A 24,356-nucleotide genomic window follows, 5' to 3' on the forward strand; every position below is an offset into this window, starting at 1 on the left:
ATGTGTTCTTTATTCTGTGGCCCAATAAAATTAAAATGATACCCATGATTACATACTTTTCTATTATTGTTGCGCTTTAAAAAAATATATATATATATATAACTTTTTAACCAAACTAGTACGTTTTAAATCCAAAATCCCTCTTTCTCTATCGGCTCCATTGGGGGACACAGACCATGGGTGTATGCTGCTGTCACTAGGAGGTTTGACACTATGGCAACAAGAGAAGTCGGCTCCTCCCAGCAGGGTAATCAGTTTTAGCTTAGTGTCTGAAGGAGGTGGACATGGTCTGGAGTTCTCTCCAGACCAGGTCTTATGTTTTATTTTCCTATTTAGGGATGTGTTAGTTTTTTATTCCTTTTTCTTTCATGTTTTCAGGTGGGGATTCAGGAACTGTGGCTCACTGTCTCCCCATTGCGATTGAGGGGGCACAGACATTGCGTATATGCGCTTTTAACCCCCTCTCTCCAATGGTCAGCGCCTGGGGTTGTACCTCGTGGGTCCGGGTCCCCCTATTTCCCTGCTCGCCTCGCTCGCACATGGTAGCTCGGCGTGATGCAGGTGACAGAAAGCTGACTGAAGACTTCATAGGAAGACTTCATGAGGTAAGTTCTTCTGACTGAGGTGAGTATATTCCCTTTCGCCTAGGTACAGCCTTGCAACCTCTGGCACTTTTTCTCAGGGGCTGGCCTGCACAGGGAGTTTTTCTATATTTATTGAAAAGACTGGGGCACAGCTTTATTCAGAGGGCACTATACTTTTCACTTTCCCGAACGATGTGTGTGTGGTGTGTGTTTCTTTAAGCGGCTGACAGCCGTGGCATTTTTACTATGCGGGCGCATGAAGCGCTGACTTACTCTCGCTTTCGGCAGCAGTCGGCTGCCGGCGGCGTTTCGCTCGCTTGCTACCCCTCAAGCACATATGCGTATGACATGTGCGCTCGTGGAGAGGAGCGGGCGTGGGCGCCATTACTGACCTTCTTGTCAGAAGCTTAGGGCGCTGTAGCTCCGCCCCCTCTGTCGGGGCTTCTGAGCGGCACAAATTAGCCTCCAATCAGCGCTGTGCGCGCGTTGTGAGAGGCCGGGGCCAATCAGCAGTGCCCCTGCTCCTGGCCCGCTCCTCTTATGCTATTGTCCGGCATTTCTCCCTTCTTTGTCTACACTAGAAAGGAGTTCTCCACACAGCAGCTGCCCTGGGGTCTCAGATTTGGGCTGCACAGACAACTGGAGCGCTAGTTCATCATTTTGTCTGTAAAAGCTGTAATTCCAAAATGCCTGGTTCTGCTGAACCCATTTGCTCTCTATAAACAGTTAACTGGAGTGTTAGCCACTCATTACATCTGTAAAAGCTGTATCTCAAAAATGTCTGTTTCTGCTGAATCACTTGTTCTGCCTACTCCACTGCTCCCCCAGACCCCCCTGCTATTCTACCCCGGTTGTCTACCAGACCCGGTGGGTTCGGCCGCCCCTCCAGCCTGTGTTCTCTCCCTCCCCCAGTCTATATCAGAGAGGCCCTCCGGAGGGTCCCACTCTCCTCCTATACTGATGCTCTCACAGTGTCATGGGGGTGTTTTTCATCTGACTCGTCCTCAGAGTCTTCTGGCAGGCACGGGCGCTCCCCTCACAGGCATCGCTCTGTTACTCCGCCCTGTAGCAAGCGTCTCTCCCCTAGAGGACGCTCCCATGGTCGCCGCTCTTGCTCTCCAGACCTGCGTACCTGGTCAGTCAACCCCTCTTCCAGGGCCACCTCACATGTTCCCATTCACCTGGAGAACTTGTGGATGCAGTTTCCGATTCTGCCCCTGATTCAGAGGACCACACGGATATGTCTGACATGGTGCACTCATTGGTCTCGGCCACAAGAGACACCTTCCATCTAGAGGACCCAGGAACTTCGGACGTAGCTCCAGAAGTTTCCTTTTCTTTGTGCCCGACCAGCACCCAAGACCTTCAGTTCTCATGCTGAATTTTACGCCCTGCTGGTATCCGCCTGGAGGCACCCTGACAAGAAGTTTCAGGAAACTTAGAAGGTTCAAGCGTGGAATCCCTTCGCCAAGGACCTCTTTGCTCGGTGGACTCTCTAAGGCACCTACCAGGCCTTTGGCTGATGCGGCTGCATTCAAGATCCAGCCGACATGAAGGTGGAGACTTTGGCAAACTTTGCCTTGAGACAGCAGGATCTTCCTGCTTTTGCTTCGGCCTGGGGGGTCAAGGGCCCTTTCAGTGTGGTCTCCCAACTCCGCCAGGGTAGTCTTCAAGATCCCTCTGGAGGATTTTTTTTTATCTAGCCCGATGCTCCACAGCTGGAAATGTTCTGTTCCATGTGCAGCCACTGTGCTGCCTTTGCCACAAGCTACCTGGTAGCTACCGTCCCTCCATGTGGCTTAAAGCCTGGAATGTGGACGCCGCCTTCAGGAAGTGAGGCGTCGAGCGGAAAAGAGTTATTTATTACCCCCGGATACGGCTCACTGAACCGCTTTCCGTCGTAAGTCCTCCTTCGGGTTCTGCGGACCTTTGTGTGCCACACAGGGTACCAACAAGGGTCGCCGATGGGTCGCCCCCACCCGCTGACCTTTCTCGGGTGGTTGGTCGCCTCTTACTCTTCCGGGATGCCTGGACTACGCACATTCATTGTCCCGGTTCCTTCAGGGGAACGTTTTCGAGGTTTATTCCAACCTCTTTGTGGTCCCCAAGAAAGGCGTTTCTGTTCGCCCAATCTTGGTTCTCGAGTATCTCAGCCAGCATCTTCTGCTTCCCATTCCGAATGGAGTCTCTCCGATCGGTGCTGGCGTCCCTGGTTCATGGGGAATGTCCTCGGTGGACATCAAGGATGCCTGCCTCCACATCTCATTGTTCCGGTCATCAGCAATACCTCTGCTTTGCAGTTCCGGAAGGTCATTTTCTATTGTGGCTCTCCATTTCGGTCTGGCCACTTCTCCGCGGACCTTTAACAAAGTCCCGGCGCCTGTGATAGCCCCTTTTACGGACAACAGTTGTTTCCGTGATTCCTTACTTGGACGGCATTCTGATCAGAGTTCCAGCCAGGGCCCAGATCCTGGAGAGTCTTGGTCTCAACCTCCAGACCTTGTCTCTCTTAGGTTGAATGGTCATTCGGGACAAGTCCAACCACTTTCCTGGGGCTCCAGTTCGACGCAGCCTCTGCCCGCTTTCAACTCTGCCGACCAATCGGCTGACTCTCCTATTAAGAGTCCGATGACTTCGGCACCCTGCTCCAGTTTCCATTCGCTATTGCAAGGATGTCCTGGGTCGGTTAGCGGCGGCCGTGAAGGCCCGTGCCATTTTCCCAGTTTCATCACCGACCTCTTCAATTGGTGATTCTCTTCCGGTGGGACAGGTCTCCATTGTCACTCGACAGTCTTGTCGGTCCCTTCTATGGAGGCTTCGTTTCCCCCCTGCTTTTTCGGGGGCGTTCCTTCCTGCCCCTCCCTGCCAGTCTGTCGGGCTGGGGAGGTGTTTTCAAGGACCGGCCGGTCTGGGGCCTTGGTCCCTCGAGAAGCCCCTTTTCCCCTTCAACGTGTTGGGCCTAGGGCAATCCTTTCTTTGCTTGCTTCTTGGGAAATTCCTTTCTGGGCGGAACTCAGGTTTCTGGCCATCTCAGCGCTTTTCATTCCGGGCGTTTCTGGGATGTGGTCTTTCTCAGCTGGTCCTCAGCCATCCAATCCGAGTGGTCCCTACATCCGGAGGTGTTTGCAGTGATCTGCAACCTCTGAGGCGCTCCAGGCATGGACCTCTGCACGTCCCACCACAACCAAGCGTTCCTCTTTCTTGGTCAGGCTTTGCCCTACCTTATCTGTTTATTGGTCGGACTTTGCCCTACCTTATGTTTCCTCCCCTTCCTCTCTTTTCGGGGTCCTGAGAAAACTCGCAGCAGAGGGCGTTCCCGCCATTCTCGTGGCCCAGACTGGACCCGGCGGGCGTGGTACGTTGTCGTGGTCAGGCTCCTGTACTACTTACCTCTGCACCTTCCCTATCGTCCAGACCTCCTATATCAGGTCTCCTGTGCTACCTCTATTTACTGTCTCTGCTTTTGATGGCGTGGCGTTTAAGACAGCGGTTCTGAGGACCCGCGGTTTCTCTTCCCAAGTGGTTCACACCATTCTGATGGCTCACAAGCCTTCCTCTACAAAGGTTTACCACCATACCTGGCGGTCTTATTTCTGTTGGTGTGAAACTCAGCCTTTTTCTCCGGTCGTGGTTGGCTTTGGGCCGTTTCCATTCTTTTTCAATGTTCTTTGGCGTTCAATTATCATGTCCGAACCTAGTTCAGGGAGTGGCACAAGCTGCCCCTCCTTATCAGTCCCCTTTTTTTCCCTTGGGACTTACACTTGGTCTTAGGTGCTCTGCAGGACGCCCCTTTTGACCCTCTCGGGGGACATTTCTTTTCGCCTCCTTCCCCGGAAGGTGGTGTTCCTTATTGCTCTTACCTCTGTTAGGAGGGTGTCAGAGCTGGTAGCTCTCTCCTGCCATTCTCCCTTCCTGGTGGTATACCAGGGCAAGTTGTTTTCCGTCCACGTCCGTCCTTCTTAGCGGAGATGTTTTTTTGACTTTTTCATCTCAATGAGAACATCGTCCTACCATCCTCTTGTCTGGCCCCTTCTCATTCCTGGAAGCGTTTGTTCCACAACCTGGTTGTGGTGAGGGCTGTTCGGACTTATCTCTCGGTCACTCTTTCATTTCGGCAGTGTGACCCCCTTTTTTGTTTTTTCGGAAGGTCGTTGTATAGGATAACCTGCTTCTACGAACAACATTTTTCGGTGGGGGCGGTCTGCTCTTTTTGGGAGCTTACCGCTGCAAGGGGAAGATCCCACCCTTCAGAGGTTTGGCTCATTCCACCTGTTTTCCGGGGCATCCTGGGCCCTCCACTACGTGGCTTTGGCCTTGCAGTTCTGTAAGGCGTCCGCGTGGTCGTCTTTTTACACTTTCTCAAGGTGCTACCAGATTCATGCCTTCGCATCGGTTGATGTTACTCTGGGCTGTAAGATGTTGCAGACAGCGGTGGTCCAACCGTCCACCTGTCTGATTCCTTACCCACCCAAATGATGGCTTTGGAACATCCCATGGTCTGTGTCCCCCAATGGAGCCGATAGAGAAAAGGAGATTTTTTTTATGCTTACCGTAAAATCTCTTTCTTGAAGGATCCATTGGGGGACACAGCTCCCCCCATTTTTTCTGTTGTTCCTATTTCTGTTATCTGTCCGAAGGTGTGTTCAGTTGACTTTTCTTCTGATTGCTCGGACAGTTTGTGGTTTTCTCTTGACCTGTCGGTCTTCTCCTATTGCTCTGGGATTAAAACTGATTACCTCAGGTGCCTGTGGGCGGGTTATACCCTGCTGGGAGGAGCCGGCTTCTCTTGTGGTCAGTGTCGAACCTCCTATTGACAGCAGCATACACCCATGGTGTGTCCCCCAATGGATCCTTCGCGAAAGAGATTTTACAGTAAGCATAAAAAAATCTCCTTATTTTGACTACCTATTACTTTTTCATTTTTAAGTATCAGCGGCGGTATGAGGGCTCATTTTTTGTGCCGTGATCTGTAATTTTTATTGATACCGAATTTGTGTATATAAAACTTTTTATTATTTATTTATTTATTTATTTATTTTTTAAATGTGACAAAAAAAGCATGAATTTTTTTTTTCTCAACGTTCACGCTGTTCACCACATGGGATCATTAACATTATGTTTTGATAATTCGGACATTTACACACACTGCGATACCAAATTTTTATTTATTTTTTATATTTTTTTGGTTTTTTTTAAATACACTTTTTGGGGTAAAATGGGGAAAAAGGGACATTTTAAATTTTTATTAGGGAGGGGAATTTTCAATTTTTTTTTACTTTACTTTTTCTAACTTTTTTTATTTACACTTTTATCTACTTATTGCAATTACTTGTTTGCTAATACTGTTCAGTGCTATGCATAGGGCATAGCACTGATCAGAATCATCAGCGATCTTCTGCTCTGGTCTGCTGTAAGGCAGATCAGTGCAGAAGATGCCCGGAAGGTGGCAGAGGCAGGTGAGGGGATCTCCGTCCGCTATGTTAGCTGATCCGATCCCCGCTTCCGTGCCGCGGACAACCAGATCAGCATAAAATGTAGCCGCGCTGCTGCAGATGCCGTGTCCTGTATTGATCACGGCATCTGAGGGGTTAATGGTTAATTACCAGTGGGTCCCTGGCTGCTATCAGCAGCCGGGACCTGCCGCACATGACCAGAGCGTCGCTCCGATGCTCGCGGTCATGTACAGGACGTAAATGTACGTCCCCGCGCGCGAAGTACTGCCGCGTCAGGACGTACATATGTCTTTGGTTGCTAAGGGGTTAAACAAATTATTATTATTTTTTTATTTCACAGGGATTATTATAGCCCTTTTTAGGAAACCTTTATTAGGATGCAGTTTACCAGAGCTACTTAAAGGGGTACTCCGGTGGAAACATTATTTATTTTTTTTAATCAACTGGTGCCAGAAAGTTAAACAGATTTGTAAAAGACTTCTATCAAAAAATCTTTACCCTTCCAGTACTTATTAGAAGCTGTATGCTACAGAGGAAATTCTTTTCTTTGAATTTCTTTTTTGCCTTGTCCACAGTAATCTCTGCTGACACCTTATGCCTATATCAGGAACTATCCAGAGCAGGAGAAAATCCCCAATGCAAACCTATGCTGCTCTGGACAGTGGCTGACACAGACAGAGGTGTCAGCAGAGAGCACTGTGGACAAGACAAAAAAGAAATTCAAAAAGAAAAGAATTTCCTCTGTAGCATACAGATGCTAAAACGTACTGGAAGGGTAAAGATGTTTTAATAGCAGTCATTTACAAATCTGTTTAACTTTTTGGCATCAGTTGATTTAAAAAAAGAAAATGTTTTCTACCGGAGTACCCCTTTAACCCCTTAAGGACCAAGGACGTACCGGTACGTCCTTGGTCCTGCTCTTCTGATATAACGCGGGGTTACACAGTAACCCCGCGTCATATCATGGCGGGCCCGGCGTCATAGTGAAGCCGGGACCCGCCTCTAATAGCGCGCAGCGCCGATCGCGGCGCCGCGCGCTATTAACCCTTTAGCCGCGCGCTCAAAGCTGAGCCGCGCGGCTAAAAGTGAAAGTGAAAGTTCCCGGCTAGCTCAGTCGGGCTGTTCGGGATAGCCGCGGCTAATCGCGGCATCCCGAACAGCTGACAGGACAGCGGGAGGGCCCCTTCCTACCTCCTCGCTGTCCGATCGCCGAATGACTGCTCAGTGCCTGAGATCCAGGCATGAGCAGTCATGCGGCAGAATCGCTGATCACTGGTTTCTTATGAGAAACCAGTGATCAGAATAGGAGATCAGTGTGTGCAGTGTTATAGGTCCCTATGGGACCTATAACACTGCAAAAAAAAAGTGAAAAAAAAAAAGTGAATAAAGATCATTTAACTCCTCCCCTATTAAAAGTTTGAATCACCCCCCTTTTCCAATAAAAAAAAAAACAGTGTAAATAAAAATAAACATGTGGTATCACCGCGTGCGGAAATGTCCGAATTATAAAAATATATCATTAATTAAACCGCTCGGTCAATGGCGTGCGCGCAAAAAAATTCCAAAGTCCAAAATAGTGCATTTTTGGTCACTTTTTATATCATTTAAAAATGAATAAAAAGTGATCAATAAGTCCTATGAATGCAAAAATGGTACCGTTAAAAACTTCAGATCACGGCGCAAAAAATGAGCGCTCATACCGCCCCATACACGGAAAAATAAAAAAGTTATAGGGGTCAGAAGATGACAATTTTAAACGTATTAATTTTCCTGCATGTAGTTATGATTTTTTCCAGAAGTCCGACAAAATCAAACCTATATAAGTAGGGTATCATTTTAATCGTATGGACCTACAGAATACATATCAGGTGTCATTTTTACCGAAAAATGTACTATGTAGAAACGGAAGCCCCCAAAAGTTACAAAACAGCGTTTTTTTTTTCAATTTTGTCGCACAATGATTTTTTTTCCCGCTTCACCATAGATTTTTGGGCAAAATGACTGACGTCATTACAAAGTAGAATTAATAAAAAAATAAGCCATCATATGGATTTTTAGGTGTAAATTTGAAAGAGTTATGATTTTTTAAAGGCAAGGAGCAAAAAACGAAAATGCAAAAACGGAAAAACCTCCGGTCCTTAAGGGGTTAATGTTGCTTTTGTTTATAGCTTTGTTATATTGCTTCTAGAGAGGTTATCCATAATGCTTTAGTACAGCAATAATTACATACGAAGTCTCTTTGCTTTAACAGCATATCATTACATAATATTACAATCTAAAAATTGTATTTGGGGAAAGTGTGCTTGAAATGAAAGCAGATTTTGTTAGGAGTCTCTGCTGGAAAATGTATCATGTGCTACATGCCAGTCAGCTGTTTGAGGAAGGCTTGCTTATTTGAATGGGACCATGCTGCAATACCCTGCAGCACTGCTACAAATAGTATTTAGTTTGCAGCTAATGCAAACATTGAAGAGCCTGCAACAAGAATCATCAGCGGTGCATCAGTCAAACCCCTGTTGGCCTGAGGTCTTCCGTTTTAAAGGCTTAATAACCTCTTTAAAGAAGTATAATGGGCAAAAACAATTTTTGTGTAATGCCTGGGCTGCATGTGAATAAAACAATAAACGGGACCATGGAGTCCAATTTCATTCAATGTGCAGCGTATGGTCTGAGCACTGACAAGCTGACCTTCACCCCTTCATCCTCTGCAGCAATACTTTCCCAAAGATAACGTCTGAATATGACACTGAGCATGTGCACACAACTTCTTTTCAACCATGCAGAGGCCTGATTTGAGTGGAACTTATCATGTGAAACACTTTATGGTCTTGCTTACCATGCCACAGCTCAATTCAGGGTCTCGGCAATCTTCTTATAGTCTAAACCATTTTTAAGTAGAGCAACAATTCTTCTTTTCAGATCCTTAGAATTATTTGCCTTGAAGGGGCCATGTTGAACCTCCAGTGGCAAATGTTAGTGCGTGTTAGAGCGATATCTCCAAATTTATGACACCTGTTACCTTGTAACACTTGACACTTAGAAGGAAAAGTGGCTAATTGGGCCCAATTTGGACATTTCCACTAAGGGGTTTACTTACTTTTGATACCAAGGTGTTGTCCCGTGAAAAGATATAATAAAAAGGTTTACAAAACTGTGAGTGGCTTTTTTTTTTTTTTTTTTTAAAGTTCTTTTTGTCACATCCGTAACAATAGTCACAAACAGAAAAGTGTCAACGTTTGTATAAATTTTGGATTACATTAAGTGGCCAAGCCTTGCGTCCATCAACACTGTTGTTGCATAAAATGTTTTGAGGTTCTTTTATATAGAGCAATTATTCATATATTTTTTTTTTCAGGGGCCCTGTCCTGTGCGTGGTGATGAGTACGAACGGGGAACAGTGTTACAGTGGAGGAACTGATGGTGTCATACAGAGCTGGAACACACCAAATCCTAATGTGGATCCATATGATTCATACGGTATGTGCAAATTAGAAATTAGATTATTTTGTTATTTATTAAATGTCCAAGATCCAAGAATTCATGCTTAAAAGGTCCTGCTACTTTAAAGGGGTACTCCAGTGTGGAAAAAAAATGTTCAAATCAGCTGGTGCCAGAAAGTTAAATAAATTTGTCAATTGCTTCTATTTAAAAATCTGAATCCTTCCAGTACTTATCATCTGCTGTATGCTACAGAGAAAGTTGTGTAGTTCTTTCCAGTCTGACCACAGTGCTCTCTGCTGACACCTCTGTCCATGTCAGGAACTGTCCCGCAGGTGAGATTTGCTTCTAATCTGGACAGTTCCAGACATGGACAGAGGTGTCGGCAGAGAGCACTGTGGTCACACTGGAAAGAACTACACATATTCCTCTGGAGCATACAGCAGCTGGTAAATACTAGAAGGATGAATATTTTTAAATAGAAGTAATTTGCAAATCTGTTTAACTTTATGGCACCAGTTAATTTGGAAAAAAAAAAAAAAAAAAGAAATTCCACTTGAGTACCCCTTTAAGAAGTCATCTGTCAAGAATTGACAGATGATATGAACAGTATTTGCTTGGTTTATTTTTGGCTACAGGGCATACGTTCTGTAGTGTCAAGCTTAATAGCAAACACGAGGGGCATCAAAGATTTCCCCTGACCCCCTTCCTGGGGACTGAGAGCAATGAAACTTGGCACAGTTATTAGTTCTTCTCTACATAGGTGCCCCCCAGGGGGACACACTTATCCCATCTCTTTAACCCCTTAAGGACTCAGCATTTTTCAGTTTTTTCATTTTCGTTTTTTCCTCCTTACCTTTTAAAAATCATAACCCTTTCAATTTTGCATCTAAAAATCCATATGATCGCCTATTTTTTGCCTCACCAATTCAACTTTGTAATGACGTCAGTCATTTTATCCAAAAATTGACGGCGAAACAAAAATAAATAAATCATTGTGCGACAAAATTGAAGAAAAAACGCCGTAAATTTTGTGGGCTTATGTTTCTAAGCGGGACATTTTTCGGTAAAAATGTCACCTTCTCTTTATTTTGTAGGTTCATACAAGTAAAATAATACCCTACTTATATAGGTTTGATTTTGTCCTACTTATGGAAAAAATCATAACTACATGCACGAAAATTAATACGTTTAAAAATGTCCTCCTGACACCTATAACTTTATTTTTCCACGTACAGGGTCATATGAGGGCTCATTTATTGCACCGTGATCTGAAGATTTTATCAGTACCATTTTTGTTTTGATCAGACTTTTTGATTGCTTTTTATTCATAGTTCGGACATTTACACATGGGAAAAGGGGAGGTGGTGATTCAATCTTAGGGAAGGGGTTAAATCACATTTATTATAAAAAAAAAAAAAAAAAAAATTCACACTTTTTTTTTTTTTTGCAATCTTATAGCCCCCATGCAGTACATTGATTGCCAGCACTGATCAATGCTATGCCATAGCATTGCATTGATCAGCGTGATCTGCGGTCGATTGCTCAACCCTGGATCTCAGGCTTGGAGCAATCAATCGCCAATTGGATGCATTGGAGGCAGGTAACTGACCCTCCTGGCACGTCCTACCTGATCGGGACACCGTGGGGGTCCCGATCATTCTGACTGAGCAGCCGGGAATGCTATGGGAGCTATAACACTGCAAAAAAAAGTGAATAAAGATCATTTAACCCCTCCCCTGATAAAAGTTTGAATCACCCCCCCTTTAAAAAAAAAAAAAAGTGTAAATAAAAATAAACATGTGGTTTTGTGGCGTGCGAAAATGTCCGAATTATAAAAATATATTGTTAATTAAACCGCATGGTCAATGGGGTAAGCGCAAAACAAATTCCAAAGTTCAAAATAGCGTATTATTGGTCAATTTTTATATCGGGAAAAAAAATGCATAAAAATCGATCAAAAAGTCTGATCAATACAAAAATGGTACCACTAAAAACTTCATATCACAGCCCAAAAACTGCGCCCCCATATTGCCCCGTAAGCGGAAATATAAAAAAGTTATAGGGGTCAGAAGATGACAATTTTAAACAAATACATTTTCCTGCATGTAGTTATGATTTTTTTCCAGAAGTCCGACAAAATCAAACCTATATAAGTAGGGCATCATTTTAATTGTATGGACCTACAGAATAAAGAGGTGTAATTTTAACCGAAAAATTTACTGCGTAAAAACAGAAACCTCCAAAAGTTACAATATGGCATTTTTTTCTTCAATTTTGTCACACAATGATTTTTTTTTCTGTTTCGCCATAGATTTTTGGGTAAAATGACTGATGTCACTGCAAAGTATAATTGGTGGCACAAAAAATAAGCCATCATATGGATTTTTAGGTGCAATATTGAAAGAGTTAAGATTTTTTTTTTTAAAGGTAAGGAGGTAAAAAGAAAGTGGAAAATCCCTGAGTCCTTAAGGGGTTAATGAACGCCCCTCGTACTTAAACTGGTAAGCATTATTGGTGCTATGAGGGTAAAAGTAATGTAGGTTTTGTATACATTGTAGTAATAACTTGGGATCCATAGCAGCCAACATTTATTATATTAAATTGTAGAGATGTTATCTTATTGTTTATTAATGTTTAGGAGAACAGAGTGGGGCTATAGACTGAGGCATCAGAGATCCGTATTGTAAGGAACACCAACTGGAAAAGACAAACTGACCAGATTATAAAAAAAAGTCTACTGAAAATAATTTTTTATCCTTCCTTTTGTAGTTATTGTGCTACATTCATCAAAAAAAAAAGTAGTCTTTTCTCTAAAGACCCTTAGAGAAGCTATTCTGGCAGGCTTCTTATCAGCCTCTTATCTCCTGAGCCAAATTCTAAGCTGATTTATGACAAAACTACGACCACAATGACTAATTGTCATAATAATTGAATGGATGGATGTCTCACAACTTTGATGAGAATGTGTTTGTTTTTCTCCTCTTCCTAAACAGAGCCTTCAGTTCTGCGAGGTGCGTTTGAAGGCCACACGGACTCTATATGGGGCTTGGTGTACAGTGCAGCTCACCAGCGTCTGTTGTCTGCCTCGGCAGATGGCACAATTAGAGTATGGAATGCATTAGAAGCTGCCCCTGCATTAAGCGTATTTAATGATAACCAAGGTAATGCAGAACTTGTGTTTTTCTATAGTCCTTGTATGTAATTGTACACTATGGGGGCGATTTATCAAAACCTGTCCAGAGGAAACATTGCTGAGTTGCCCATAGCAACCAATTAGATTACTTCTTTAATTTCTCAGAGGCCTTTTCAGAAATTAAAGGGGTATTCCAGGAAAAAAAAATTTTTTATATATCAAATGGCTCCTGAAAGTTAAACAGATTTGTAAATTACTTCTTTTAAAAAATCTTAATCTTTCAAGGTTGTTCTTTTCTGTCTAAATCCTCTCTGACACCTGTCTCGGGAAACGCCCAGATTAGAAACAAATCCCCATAGCAAACCTCTTCTAAACTGGGCGTTTCCCGAGACAGGTGTCATCAGAGTGGATTTAGACAGAAAAGAACAACCTTAACTTCAGAAGCTCATAAGTACTGAAAGGATTAAGATTTTTTAATAGAAGTAATTTACAAATCCGTTTAACTTTCTGGAGCCAGTTGAGATATATATATATATATATATATATATATATATATATATATATATATATATATATATAATCCTGGAATACCCCTTTAAAGAAGCAATCTGGTTGCTATGGGCAACTCAGCAACTTCTCCTCTGGGCAGGTTTTGATAAATCTCCCCCAATATGTATTGTGTTTGGAGCCATGCTTTTTTCTATTGGTTACCAATAAGGTTTATACACTGTGACTGTGCTTTATGGCTGAATGTTAAAAATCCTGCACATGTGGGACCTCTTTATACCAGATTAAGCAATCTTGCATAATGCATTATGCTTTATGAGTATTCACTAAGAAAACTACTGGACTGCAAGATATGACCAGCCACATGCTTTGAGAACTACAGTAATGGCTGGCTGCTCTTCAAAATCCTTAAAGGACAAAAATAAACAAAATAAACTCATACATACCTTCCTACAAGCCCCCGTTGGTCTGGCACAGACCTCATGGTCCAGCAGTGCTCACCTCATTCCATTTCCTGGGGACGGGGACGCCGCAGAGCCGTCGGCGTATCACCGGCCGCAGCGATGACCCGCCCCGGCCTGTGATAGGCTGAGCCCACTTATGTAAGAAGCCGGCCAGAGCTCCTTACATGACAGTGGGCTCAGCCTATCACAGGCCGGATAATTATACGACTAGGCACCACTACTTCAGTGCACATAAGTGTATTAACTATATTTTTTCTGTCAAACAAGACACTTATTAACAGGGCTGTGGAGTCGGAGTCGGAGTAAATTTTGGGTACCTGGAGTCAGTCGGCAAACAATGCACCGACTCCTACTAAATTTTAGATTGGAATAAAAAAAAAAAGTGAGTTTAAATGTCCCAATTCACAAAGTTATAATTAATGACTTCTCTACTGTAAGAATAATGACCAATGCATGCAGTGCCTCACGTAACCGCAAAACTAACACGTTAAGTGACCATGAAGAAGCATGCTTTTCATGTGCTTCACTATATGGCACGCAACGCACAATTAGGAGCGGCAATATTTATACTTTCCATAGTGTTGTGTTCTGCTGTTACAGGGAACCCATGGGTAACCTAGCCTCTCACTGATAAGGGGTTAAGTAAATGTTTTTTGCAGGACTAGAGACACTTGTATAAGTGAAGGGAATGGAGGGTCAATAGTTCAAGACTGAAGCTGTAAACCATTGGAAAAAGGCTGTAAAAACTTTTAAACTCGATTGTTAGCTTAAAGGGGTACTCCGCCCCTAGACATCTTAAGATAAGTTGATAAGTTGTCAGATCGCTGGGGTCCCGCTGCTGGGGATCCCCGGGATTGCCGCTGCGGCACCGCGCTATCATTACTGCACAGAGCGAGTTCGCTCTGTGCGTAATGACTAGCGATACAGGGGCCGGAGCATCGTTACGTCATGGCTCCGCCCCCTCAATACAAGTCTATGGGAGGGGGCGTGGCGGCCATGATGCCACAAGGGGCGGAACCATGACGTAACTATGCTCCGGCCCCTGTATCGCCCGTCATTACACACACAGCGAACCCGCTCTGTGTAGTAATGATAGCGAGGTGCCACAGCGACGATCCCGGGGGTCCCCAGCAGCGGGACCCCGGCGATCTGACATCTTATCCCCTATCCTTTGGATTGGGGATAAGATGTCTAGGGGCGGAGTACCCCTTTAAACATGACTATGGGATTCTACTAGGGAAATCATGTTTTATAATAAATGCCCCTTCCTGGATCCTCCCACTGCCCTATCTTCAGCAACAGATCAGCACACAAACTGTTCAATACAGTAGACTGTTGGCTTCCCAGCCAGTAGTCCTGTGGTAATGACATGTATGTCGCCTTTCTTTCCTTCAAGGAATGTATAAAATACATTCGCATATTAATACAGAGGAGTCGGAAGTACAAAAAACTGCAGAGTCGGAACATTTATCTACCGACTCCACAGCCCTGCTTATTAAATCAGTGATGCTTTACTGTTGTCAGGAGCGTACATGCAAGCTGCTAATCTTAGGCCACTATAGAGATAGCTTTTGATCCTTTGCCCCCTGAGCAGTCAGATCTCAGCACTGAAAAGAAAAGATGGACATTAAAGATCACAGAAGTGTTATGCTACATGAGACAGGCTCATATGAATGTGTTCTGCATAGGTTTAAGTTGTAAAGATCAGAGTGAAAGAGCCCTGTGAAACACATCTGGCTTCTGGGCCACAATGCATCTGTATAGAGGCACTGATTTCACAATGTCCTACTTGAATGTAGTTAATGGTTATTAAAGGGGTACTCCAGTGGAAATTTTTTTTTTTTTTTTTTTTTTTTTAAATCAACTGGTTCCAGAACGTTAAACAGATTAGTTACGTCTATTTAAAAATCTTAATCCTTCCAGTGCTTATCAGCTGCTGTATATTACAGAGGAGGAAGTTCTTTTCTTTTTTAATTTCCTTTCTGTCTGACCACAGTGCTCTCTGCTGACACCTCTGTCCATGTCAGGAACTGTCCTGAGCAGGAACAAATCACCATAGCAAACATATGCTGCTCTGGACAGTTCCTGACATGGACACAGGTGTCAGCAGAGAGCACTGTGGTCAAGACAGAAAATTTAAAAAAAAGAAAAGAACTTCCTCTAGTATACAGCAGATGAAAAGTACTGGGAACATTTTAAATAGAAGTAACTTACAAATCTGTATAACTTTCTGGCACCAGTTGGTTTAAAAAAAATCATTTTTCCACTTTAATGGCTTTTTAGTTCCATCATGTAACAGTATAAACATGTTATTGTACCACTATTAGATGATATGTAATAGTTATGTTACAGTACTGTCACACTATGCTTTGTGTTCACTTGTTCCTTTCAATGGGACGGCTCCAGGTTGATGATGCAGAAGCAACTATGGGCCCGCATTAGTTTTTTTGCTCCAGTGGGAGTGACCAATGCCATTGTGTTGTCGATAAGGGGTACAGTCATGGCCGTAAATGTTGGCATCCCTGAAATTTTTCAAGAAAATGAAGTATTTCTCACAGAAAAGGACTGCAGTAACACATGTTTTGCTATACACGTGTATTCCCTTTGTGTGTATTGGAACTAAACCAAAAAAGGGAGGAAAAAAGCAAATTGGACATAATGTCACACCAAACTCCAAAAATGGGCTGGACAAAATTATTGCCACCCGTCACTTAATATTTGGTTGCACACCCTTTGCAAAAAAATAACTTTAATCAATCGCTTCCTATAAGCTTCTTATACCTCTCAGCTGGTATATTAGACCACTCTTCCTTTGCAAACTGCTCCAGGTCTCTCTTATCGGAAGGGGCGCCTTTTCCCAAAAGCAATTTTAAGATCTCTCCACAGGTGTTCAATGGGATTTAGATCTGGACTCATTGCTGGCCACTTCACAACTCCCCAGTGCTTTGTTGCCATCCGTTTCTGGGTGCTTTTTGTATGTTTGGGGTCATTGCCCTGCTGGAAGACCCAAGATCTCAGACACAAACCCAGCTTTCTGACACTGGGCTGTACAGCGCGACCCAAAATCCATTGGTAATCCTCAGATTTCATGATGCCTTGCACACATTCAAATCACCCAGTGCCAGAGGCAGCAAAACAACCCCAAAACATAATTGAACTCCACCATATTTGACTGTAGGTACTGTGTACTTTTCTTTGTAGGCCTCATTCCTTTTTCGGTAAACAGTAGAAGGATGGGCTTTACCAAAAAGCTCTATCTTGGTCTCATCTGTCCACAAGACATTTTCCAGAAGGCTTTTGGGTTACATTTTGGCAAAATGTAGTCTTACTTTTTTATGTCTCTGTGTCAGCAGTGGGGTCCTCCAGGTTCTCCTGCCATAGCGTTTTATTTAATTTAAATGTCGTTGGACAGTTCGCACTGACACTGATGCTCCCTGAGTCTGCAGGACAGCTTGAATATCTTTGGAACTTGTTTGGGGCTGCTTATCCACCATCCGGACTATCCTGTGTTGACACCTTTCATAAATTTTTCTCTTCCGTCCACACCCAGGGAGATTAGCTACAGTGCCATAGGTTGCAAACTTTTTGATAATGTTGCGCACTGTGGTCAAAGGCAAATCTAGATCTCTGGAGATGGACTTGTAGCCTTGAGATTGTTGATATTTTTCCACAATTTTGGTTCTCAAGTCCTCAGTTCTCTTCTCCTCTTTCTGTTGTCTATGCTTAGTGTGGCACACCCAGACACACAATGCAAAGATTAAGTGAACTTCTCTCCTTTTTATCTGCTTTCAGGTGTGATTTTTTTATTTATTTATTTATTTTTTTATTGCCCACACGTTACTTGCACCGGGTGAGTTTAACCCCTTAACGACCACGGGTTTTTCAGTTTTTGCACTTTTGTTTTTTCCTCCTCACCTTTTAAAAATCATAACCCTTTCAATTTTTCACCTAAAAATCCATATGATGGCTTCTTTTTTGCGCCACCAATTCTACTTTGCAGTGACATCAGTCATTTTAGCCAAAAATCTACGGCGAAACGGAAAAAAAAATCATTGTGCGAAATTTAAGAAAAAACGCCATTTTGTAACTTCTGGGGGCTTCCGTTTCTACGCAGTAAATTTTTTGGTAAAAATGACACCTGATCTTCTGTAGGTCCATACAGTTAAAATGATACACTACTTATATAGGTTGGATTGTGTTGTACTTCTGTAAAAAATCATAACTACATTCAGAAAAATGTATACGTTTAAAATTGTCATCTTCTGACCCCTATAACTTTTTTATTTTTCCATGTATGGGGCGGTATGAGGGCTAATTTTTTGCGCCGTGATCTGAAGTTTTTAGCGGTACCATTTTTGTATTGATCAAACTTTTTGATCGCTTTTTATTCATTTTTTTCATTATATTAAAAGCGACCAAAAATATGTTATTTTGGACTTTGGAATTTTTTTTGCACGTACGCCATTGACCGTGCGGTTTAATTAATGATATATTTTTATAGTTCGGACATTTACGCATGCGGCGATACCACATATGTTTATATTTCTTTTTATTTACATGGTGTTTTATGGGAAAAGGGGGGTGATTTGAACTTTTATTAAGGAAAGGGTTAAATCACATTTATTAACTTTTTTTTTTTTTAAAGTTTCTTTTTTTTGCAGTGTTATAGGTCCCATAGGGACCTATAACACTGAACACACTGATCTTATACCCTGTTCACTGCAAAGCCATAGCTTTGCAGTGATCAGGGTTATCGGCGGTCGATTGCTCAAGCCTGAATCTCAGGCTTGGAGCAATCAATCGCCGAGGGGACATGCCGGAGGCAGGTAAGAGGACCTCCGCTTGTGTCCCAGCTGATCGGGACACCGCATTTTCACTCCGGTGGTCCCGATCAGCCCAGCTGAGCAGCCGGGCAGCTTTCACTTTCGGTTTAGATGCGGCGCTCAACTTTGAACGCCGCGTCTAAAGGGTTAATAGCGCGCGGCACCACGATCGCTGCCGCGCACTATTAGCCCCGGGTCCCGGCATCAGATACATGCCGGAACCGACCCGATATTACACAGGGTCACCGCGTGACCCTGCGTTATATCGCGGGAGCCGGCCAAGGACGTAAATATACGTCCTTGGTCATTAAGGGGTTAAAGGAGCATCACATGCTTGAAACTATTTTATTTTTCCACAATTTTGAAAGGGTGCCAATAATTTTGTCCAGCCTATTTTTGGAGTTTGGTGTGACATTATGTCTAATTTGCTTTGTTCACCTACCTTTTTTTGGTTTAGTTCCAGTACACACAAAGGGAATAAACGTGTGTATAGCAAAACATGTGTTACTGCAATCCTTTTCTGTGAGAAATACTTCATTTTCTTGAAAAATTTCAGGGGTGCCAACATTTACGGCCATGACTCTTTTTATAATGGAAAATCCTCCTCAAACGGACACTGTGTAAACAATGTGTAAAAATAATTGTACCTAAGGCTTGAATTCAAAACACATAAACACCAATAAGACCCAGTCTAATTAAGACATAACTTTTACTGCTACATTAAAAACATACAAAAAAAATGGTGTTTACATTAAATATTATATGTGCAAAAAATAGAAAACTCAATATAAAATGTACAGGTCCACAAAGGCCTCTAATAGGTTAATTTTGATACATTCTGTATAGGTTATTGCAGATCACAACTTGATATGCAGGGAAGGGGATAGGGTACAGGTGCTAGTCCCTATATCCAACCCAATGATCTCTCCCTGCCCATCATATGCATTGCCCTTCCTATACTAGAAGTGTGGATGGGTATAGGGTAACATAAGTATTAACAGTATTGTCTCCAAGGTAACCGCTTTGATATATCCTAAAATTAGCTATAAACATCTTAGATCTCATACTCCTTTTTCCAAGGCATTTCTCTCTTGATACTTGAGTTCTTCAGGGATTGAGGAGACACAGACTAACAAATAGGCAAAACAGCTTATTGGAGAACACACAATGAAATAAATCTAATTAGTTACATAGGACAGTAACACTTATTAGTCACAAACAATTGTATTGGCCCCATGGATGTTAGCACCATAGATATAGTTGGTTAGTATAGGCCAGTAGAGAAAATATATAGCAAAGGTTTTAATGACAAGAGTGTCTCTGAGGCTTGAATTGTAACAAAACTATGGTGTATATTTGCTATTTCACTGTATTTATCTTGTTACATTTAAAATTTTAACCAAATTAAGAAAATTGATGCTTAACAAGGATTAATTTCATTGTCGTTTTCCCTAGAATTAGGAATACCTTCCTCTGTGGACCTAGTAAGTAGTGACCCAGCTCACATGGTCGTATCTTTTGATAGCGGACACACAAGTATTTTCAATATGGAGGCACGGCAGAAAGTTTTAACATTAGAGTCTTGTATAGAAACAGGTATGTACTTTTTCAGCACATTATAAAGTCTCTCTTTGTATGTGCCTTTTAGTTATGTACAAAAAGAACAGATTAAAATTACCACTGCAATGCTAAAAGTCTGGCCCAAATACACACATCACCTAAAAATGACTTGGAGATATGTAATGTACATGCCATGGTCTATGTTTTCATGAGCATATCTTTACAAACCTCCTTTTAAAGTCCTTGGTCTATTAGGAAGTTGTAACCCCTTAATTATGTTTTAACCCCTGAGTGTTGAACCGGGGTACTGTGCAGAAGATTGTGGGGGTTCCCAGCCATCAGACCCCCCATGAACAGACACTTATCCTAAAATTGTAGAATCCTAAAATATAAAAATTGTTCCACTCATTTTTACTAATTTTTACTCATTGTACTCATTTACAACAGGGCATACCAGGACTAAGCGCTTTTTTCCATTTTTGCCCTTTTGTTTTTTCCTCCTTACCTTTTAAAAATCATAACTCTCTTTAAATTTTGCACCTACAGACCCACAAGATGGCTTGTTTTTTGCGCCACCAATTCTACTTTAGAATGACATCAGTCATTTTATCCAAAAACCTATGGTGAAACCAATGACACCTTCTCTTTATTCAGTAGGTCCATACGATTAAAATGATACCCTAGGTTTAATTTTATATTACTTCTGGAAAAAATCTTAACTACATGCACGAAAATTAAAAAATGTCCTCTTCTTACCCCTATAACTTTTTTTTATTTTTGAGTGCACGGGGATGTATGAGGGCTCTTTTTTTGCACCGTGTACATCGGTACTATTTTTGTTCTCACTTTTTGATTGCTTTTTATTAATTTTTTTTATGGTATAAAAAGTGACCAAAATGCGCTATTTTGGACTTTGGAATTCTTTTACGAGTACCATGCGGTTTAATTAGCAATATATTTTTATAGTTCGGACATTTACGCACGTGGCGATACCACATATTTTTATATTTATTTTTGTTTACCTAGTTTATTTTTGTTTGTTTTTTTTTTAATTGTAAAAGTGGGGTGATTCAAACTTTTATTAGGGAAGGGGTTAAATCACATTTATTAACAATTTTTTTACACTTATTTTATTGCAATGTTATAGCCCCCATAGGGGACTATGACATGCAATACATTGATTGCATACATTGATCAATGCTATGCCATAGCATTGCATTGATCAGTGTTTTCGACACTCGATTGCTCCAGCCTGGATCTCAACGATGATCGGACAATGAGGAGGAAGATAGAGACCCTCATCGCATCCATACAGCTGATCGGGACAACGCGGTCTCACCGCGGTGGTCCCATTCAGCCCCACTGAGCTGCTGGGAATGCTTTTTTTTTTTTTTTTTTTTTTTTTTTTTTTTTTTTTTTTTTATATATATATATGGCGATCAACTTTGATAGCCACGTCTACAGGGTTTATACCGGGTCCCACGGTATTAGTTGCGGGTCCCGGCTACCGTTAGCCGCCGGGACCGACCCAATATGACGTGAGGTCACCGTGTGACCCCACATTAAATCTCGGGCGCAGGACGTACAGGTAATTATTCAGTAGGTCAGTGCAATTAAAACTATTCCCAATTTCAGTTTTTTATTACAGTACTACTTTATTAAAAAGAAACATTAACAAAATTTGTATGCTTAAAATTGTCATATTATGACCCATATAACGTGATCCATGACATGTAGTTTTTATCTGTACCATTCTTGTTCTGATGTGACTTTTTGACCCCCCTAACCCCCCCAAATATGCCAAATATGTTTAAACATTTTTCTTTTTCTTCTAAAAAAATATAAAAATTAGTTTTTAGGGAATAGGCTTTTATCCAATTTTAAAAACTTTAAATTTTTTGATTTTGCGCTTTTCAAGTCCCCATAGGGGATTTTTTTACATGAAATCACTAGATTGCATTCAGTGTATAATGCTATGCCTATTGCATGGCATTATACAATGTGATCAGTGCTTGCTCCATTGATACAGCCTGGCTGGATAATAGCATTGGCAATCCAATGGCTGGTGGCAGGTCACTTCGTGGGGGTCTAATAAGCCTCCTGAACTAACCGGCATGTGGAATTTAATACTTTATATGTCATGATCATCATTTATCATAGCATCTGAAAGGTTAATGATGAGTGGCTGCTCACTGCTATGAAGCTAGCACAGCTCCTGTGCTCACTTCATAGTCAATTAATGCTCAAGGTGGTACAGATATGCCCTGTTGTGTTAAGGCCCAGAAAGAAAGGAAGTACTAGTATGCCCTGTTGTGTTAAAGGAGTACTGTGGCGTGGGACAATTTTTTGGATAGGGGATAAGTGTCTGCTTGCAGGGGGGGGTCTGATGGCTGGGAACCCCCATAATCTCCTGCACAGTGCCTCGGCTCCCCACGTGAAAAGAGCTGTGCCAACCACAGCAGAAAGTGTTGCCCGACACGCCCCGTCCATCCATTTTTATGGGTGAACCTTTGTGGTTATGCATTTCAAGCTCTCCCATAGAGATACATGGAGGTGGTGTGTTGTCCACCGCTTTGTGTGGCGGTCAACAGTTTACTTGTGCGGAGAGTATATTGCACCATCCACAAGGATTGCTGGGTGGCGTTCAGGAGATCGCGGGGGTTCCAGTGGTTGGACCCCCGCAATCAAACAGTTTGGATAGGGTCCTACGCCACAGTACCTCTTTAAGGCCCTGATTAGAGATGAGCGAACTTACAGTAAATTCGATTTGTCACGAACTTCTCGGCTCAGCAGTTGATGACTTATCCTGCATAAATTAGTTCAGATTTCAGGTGCTCCCGTGGGCTGGAAAAGGTGGATACAGTCCTAGGAGACTCTTTCCTCGAACTGTATCCACCTTTTCCAGCCCACCGGAGCACCTGAAGGCTGAACTAATTTATGCAGGATTAGTCATCAACTGCCGAGCCGAGAAGTTCGTGACAAATCGAATTTACTGTAAGTTCGCTCATCTCTAGCCCTGATGACAAGGGATTACAGGTATGCCAGATGTCATCTAGGGGTTATTGCATGCAAGTAATGAAAATTACTGGTTGTATTGTTGACTGTGTCATAGAGCATTTAGTTGGTTTTGTCACCTTTTCTTTGCATCTTGTTGTTTTTTTGTTTTTTCATTGTATTTTAATGATTTTTGTTATGCAGCCAAAAACCCTGTTTGAATAAAGTGATAGGAGAAACTAGTATTCTCCTTAACACGGACATATGCTGCATGGTAATGGAAGCAAAGATTGAGTTGCTAAACAGATTTTCTCTGTACATATAAATACAGTGTATCTATGGAGACTAATGTGCTTGACTTGCTTCCTGTAGCTTCGAGCTGCCAGATAAACAGAGTAATTAGCCATCCGACTCTTCCAATTACCATCACTGCTCATGAGGATCGGCACATCAAGTTTTATGACAACAATACAGGTATGGATGAGGCTGAAATGATTCTCTACCACTTTGCCTAAACTGAAAATATCAAGGATGTCTGCTACAGTCAGAGATACTTGGTGAAATTCAGATTGAGGGTTAGCAGGCACTGTATATAAATCACTAATACATCATAAATAAATAGGTTTAATAGTATTTCAACACTGTGTCACACCTTTTGCTGCTGTCATTTCTGTCCCTGTGCCTGCGACTTCTATGTATTGTGAGGGGCTGTGTAATGTATTTGCACTGTGTATAAAGAATGAAAACCGTCCTAAACATTGGAACACATTGGGGAAGATTTAGGAAAACCTGTGCAGAGGAAAACCATAGCAACCGATTGGATGGCTTCTTTCATTTTTAAAAGGACCACTCAAAAATGAAAGACGTGATCAGATTGGTTGATATGGGCAAGTAGTGAACTCTTCCTCTACACAGGTTTTTGATAAATCTCCCCTGTAGAGCTGAGATTCATGAGAATGTTTTCTGCATATAGATATAGGCATTTTTTTATTATGCATCTGTGTGTTCACACTACCATTGTGGTTTTGTAAATGCATTTCTGCATCAGTAGTACATTGAATTCTAACCGCACCCAGCAGACCCATGGTCAGGTCTGTCTTCTTCCATCATGCTATCCTTTGTTTTTAGGGAAAAATAGTATTGTTTGCAAGCTCTGTTCTTCGCTCAAAGCTGACATATACTAACAAACATGTATAAGGGTGGGTTCACAACTACATTTTTACAGTACAGGAACTGGATCAGGCTGGGGGAAGTGAAAACCGGGCGCTCCCATATCCCATCAGGACCCGGCCCGTATCTAATTAATTTCAATGAGCCGACTGGAGTCAAACAGTGACTCCGGTCGGGTACTTTTTGCCCCGTTTCCTGTTTTGTAACCGGACCTAAAACCGCGGCAT

At 42.4% G+C, this 24,356-nt stretch overlaps 1 protein-coding gene across 3 annotated transcripts in view; it reads left to right on the plus strand.

Annotated features, from left to right (window-relative positions):
- Positions 1-24,356, plus strand: part of STRN (striatin) — a 123,092-nt gene that overhangs the window by 90,094 nt on the left and 8,642 nt on the right. For all 3 annotated transcript variants that reach the window (XM_056567321.1, XM_056567323.1, XM_056567322.1), the window contains 4 exons: positions 9,393-9,514; positions 12,472-12,639; positions 19,861-20,001; positions 23,332-23,433. In XM_056567321.1, the coding sequence (XP_056423296.1) occupies positions 9,393-9,514; positions 12,472-12,639; positions 19,861-20,001; positions 23,332-23,433 (533 nt within the window). The remainder of the gene's footprint in view (positions 1-9,392; positions 9,515-12,471; positions 12,640-19,860; positions 20,002-23,331; positions 23,434-24,356) is intronic.

The sequence above is a fragment of the Hyla sarda genome, chromosome 3 (assembly GCF_029499605.1).
Source record: "Hyla sarda isolate aHylSar1 chromosome 3, aHylSar1.hap1, whole genome shotgun sequence".
Classification (NCBI taxonomy): Eukaryota; Metazoa; Chordata; class Amphibia; order Anura; family Hylidae; genus Hyla; species Hyla sarda.